The 3,924-nt window shown below is 37.3% G+C and overlaps 1 protein-coding gene across 1 annotated transcript; it reads left to right on the top strand.

Moving 5' to 3' along the window:
- The first annotated feature begins 388 nt into the window (after positions 1-388).
- Positions 389-2,463, top strand: LOC145034111 (cytochrome P450 CYP82D47-like). Its single transcript, XM_078982500.1, has 2 exons — positions 389-1,401; positions 1,632-2,463. Exons 1-2 carry the CDS (start codon positions 451-453, stop codon positions 2,262-2,264), a joined length of 1,584 nt encoding a protein of 527 aa, XP_078838626.1. The 5' UTR covers positions 389-450; the 3' UTR covers positions 2,265-2,463.
- The last annotated feature ends 1,461 nt before the right edge of the window (positions 2,464-3,924 follow it).

Consider the following 3,924-nt stretch of genomic DNA (forward strand, 5'->3'; position numbering starts at 1 on the left):
ACACACATATCTTTCCATGGCTACCACCTATGGTCTAACTGCTCATCTACCGCTCATACCCTCAACATTTGATTGAATCTTTCACTCGCTTTCATTTCCTAGCCACTAATGCTATTGGAAATAGAGAGTTGGCATCAATAGAGAGGTCATGGTCTCCTTATGGAGTCTGTCGGCCTTTGATTCTTGGCTAGTTTTTATATGTAATTGTATAGTACATTCCCACCTTCGTGTGCATAAAAAGAACGTCGAAAACGGAGGTCGTACGCGAAAGTTACGAGTTTTTGAAGTTGTAACTTGTATATATATATATATATATATATATATATATATATATATATATATATATATATATATATATATATAAACGTTAGCAGCCAGGGGAGTTCAATCTGTATATATTATGAACCCTCGGTATGATCATTTTCATAATTCATTCTGGACGTAGAAAGCATGGAGCTGTTTCTCCCATTTTCAGCCTGTATAGCAGCGATTGTTTTTTCTTTGCTACTAAAATTCCTGCTGCAAAGCTTTAAAGGAAAGAGAGTGAAGAACAGAGAACCACCTGAAGCAAAGGGCCGATGGCCGGTGATCGGACACCTGCGCCTTCTAGGTGGAGCTGAACTACCTCACAGGGTCTTAGGTGGCATGGCAGATAAATATGGCCCCATTTTCACCATCAAGCTTGGTGTTCACAATGTTTTGGTGGTGAGTAACGCTGAGATGGCGAAAGAGTGCTTTACCACAAATGATAAGGTGTTTGCAAGTCGACCCAAGTCAATGGCAGTAGAACACATGGGCTATAACTATGCCATCTTGGCTCTCGCTCCTTATGGGGACTACTGGCGACAAGTGCGCAAGATCTTGACGCTCGAGGTTCTCTCTCAGCGACGCGTGGAGATGCTTGGACCTCTTCGTGCTTCAGAGGTTAAAGCATCCATGAAAGATATATATAAGGCTTGGGCAAAGAATAAAGAGAGTGGAAGTTCCGACATGGTAAAGGTGGATATGAAACAATGGTTTCAGAACTTGATATTAAATGTTGTGGTCAGGGTTGTTTCAGGAAAAAGGTTTTCACCTGATGGCAAAGAAGGGGTTCGATTTCAAAAAGTGATAAGGAAATTCTTTGTGTTATTGGGCACATTTGTGGTGTCTGATTTTATTCCATATCTCAAGCCTTTGGACCTGGGAGGATACGAGAAAAAAATGAAGATCACAGGAGAAGAGATGTACGGAATTGTAACAGGATGGCTAGAGGATCACAAGAGAGTGAGGGCTGAGGAAAAGCAGCAACATGAAAGAAGCCAAGTCTTCATGGATGTTCTGATTTCGGTTCTTGAAGGTGCCTCCCCAGAGGAATTCCGTGGTTTTGACCATGATACCATAATCAAGGCTACATGTTTGGTAAACCTAATTAATCTTTCTATATCTCATCATCATTATGAGCTACTATTGCTAGAGTTTCTTAATTAATCGTTTATACTTTCTTCCACATTCATTATACTACGTATTTGCAACAGTTTTCAGCGGCAAAGATAAGCTGTGCAAAAGAACAAAATCAATTATCAGCATGCATGCATGTTGCTTGAAATCTAGCTAATACAAGAAATTTGTTTTTAACTTCAAACTTGCAGACTGTTTTAGCTGCGGGCTTGGACACATCGTCTGCAACGTTAACATGGGCTTTATGTTTGTTGCTCAACAACCCAAGAGTATTAAAACTTGCCCAAGATGAATTGGATGAGCATGTTGGAAGGAAGAGAGCAGTAGAGGAGTCGGACCTCAAGAACCTTGTTTACCTTGACGCAATCGTTAAAGAAACACTGCGTTTATACCCGCCTGGACCTCTAAACCTTCCTCATGAGTCCATGGAGGATTGCATTATTGGTGGCTACAAAATCCCTAAAGGCACACGTTTATTGACTAATCTTTGGAAAATTCAACATGATCCTAATAAATACTCAGATCCTGAAGAATTTCAGCCAGAAAGATTCTTGACAACTCATAAACATGTTGATGTCAGGGGAAACAATTATGAATTGCTTCCTTTCGGTAGTGGTAGAAGAGTATGCCCTGCTATTCCCTTTGCTCTTCGGTCTTTGCATATAACTTTAGCTACTTTAATACAACAATTTGTGCTTAAAAACCCATCCAATGAACCCATTGATATGAGTGAAAGCGCTGGAGTGACTATCAGCAAAGCCATCCCACTTGAGGTCCTTCTGGAGCCTCGTTTATCCCTTGATATGTACCCTGCTGTTGCATGATATGTGAGCTTCAAAGCAACTACAAGCTCCAATGCCACCTGACGATAAGCCCGAACCCCATACCCGTTGAAGATTGATTGGAAGATAATCACGAATCGACTACTGACTAGCCTTATCAACAAATTGTTTAGTCCTACTAGGTTTGTTTTCGATCATCCTTATTTTTGGATGGTTTCTACTTACTCTTGTTTGTAATCTCTCTCTATATACAGAGAGCCCTCCTTGGTTTATAACTCAATCGTTAACAATAAATAATTCTTAGCATGAAAATATTATTTCCATATTTACTTAGTACTGTTGTTTACATGACCTTTGTTCAAAGTAAAACGTGTGTAACCACGGAAAGAATTCGAGTAACTAAGAATAATATCAGTTTAAAATTAGAATTAAGATATCAAAGTAAACATTCGCCAACAAGAATAACAATGTGGTAAATAAAAGAGATATGGAGATTTAAGTTGAAACCAAAAACGGAAAACTCAAATAATCAATTCACTACAATTTGAAGTTTTTATAGGGTTTGATAAAAAAAAATTGGACAAAACTGCAAATTTCGTCCATGTGGTATTCAAAAAACTTTGGATAGGGTCCAAAAAGTTTCTAACTTGCATGGAATGTCCAAAATCAAAGTTTTTCTGAGTTTTTGCTCCATGATACACTTGAAAAGTCAATTTTGCCCTTTTCAATTGGTTGCAGACGAGAGAGAGAGAGAGAGAGAGAGAGAGAGGGTGGGGAGGGGGTTTGGTGAGATTTTATTTTTTATTTTTATTCTTAATTATTTAAATAGCGAAATAAATAAAGAAAATATAAAAAACAAATGAAAATGGCAAAATCGACTTTTCAAGTGTATTAGGGACCAAAAACCCAGAAGAACCTTGATTTTGGATTTTTCATGCAAGTTGGAAACATTTTGGACCCTATCCAAAGGTTTTTGAATACCACAGGGACAAAATTTGCAGTTTTATCGAAAATTTACAATTACTGGGGATTGAAAAATGAGGGTTAATAGAACCCGGTTTTTGGAAAATCGGGATATATTGTAAAAAATCGGGACTTATAAGGGTGAAAGTCTTATAACCTGGTTTAAAGTAAGGAACCGAGTTATATGACTGATATAAACAACCGGGACTTATAAGGGTGAAAGTTTTATGACCTGGTTTAAAGTAAGGAACCAGGTTATATGACTCATATAAACAACTAATGATACAACGGTATCTTTTAATTATACAATTATATGACCCGGTTTTGCAAATGCAAGTGTGTTCTGTGGCTTTAGGGTGTGCATTTAAGAGGGATAGAAGCAGTGGCGGAGACAATAAGGGGGGTGCATGCGAGGTGCTTAGCCCCCCCCCCCCCCCCTAAATCTCTTTCCAAATTGCAGCTATATGTTATTGATAAGATAAGCCAATGATAAACTCTTAGCCCACAATCTCACATCTATCAATTGATAATGCTAGAGCCCTCTCAGTTATTTTTTTTAAAAAAAAAAATTATTATTATACAAATATAAAACAAAGAGTCAACAAAGTATGAGAACTATGAGGCCAACCGCCACCTTAACCTCTTTCATTTTAATTTAATTGGCTGTTAATCAATAGTGATATATATATATATATATATATATATATATATATATATATATATATATATATATATATAT

This window comes from Lactuca saligna, chromosome 3, assembly GCF_052625555.1.
Source record: "Lactuca saligna cultivar CGN05327 chromosome 3, ASM5262555v1, whole genome shotgun sequence".
In the NCBI taxonomy this organism is placed as follows: Eukaryota; Viridiplantae; Streptophyta; class Magnoliopsida; order Asterales; family Asteraceae; genus Lactuca; species Lactuca saligna.

Bases quoted from the DNA above. Each gene is read 5' to 3' on its own strand.
- LOC145034111 (XM_078982500.1), top strand. From the start codon at position 451: ATGGAGCTGTTTCTCCCATTTTCAGCCTGTATAGCAGCGATTGTTTTT. The intron at 1,402-1,631 runs GTAAACCTAATT...TCAAACTTGCAG, and splicing joins TAATCAAGGCTACATGTTTG to ACTGTTTTAGCTGCGGGCTT.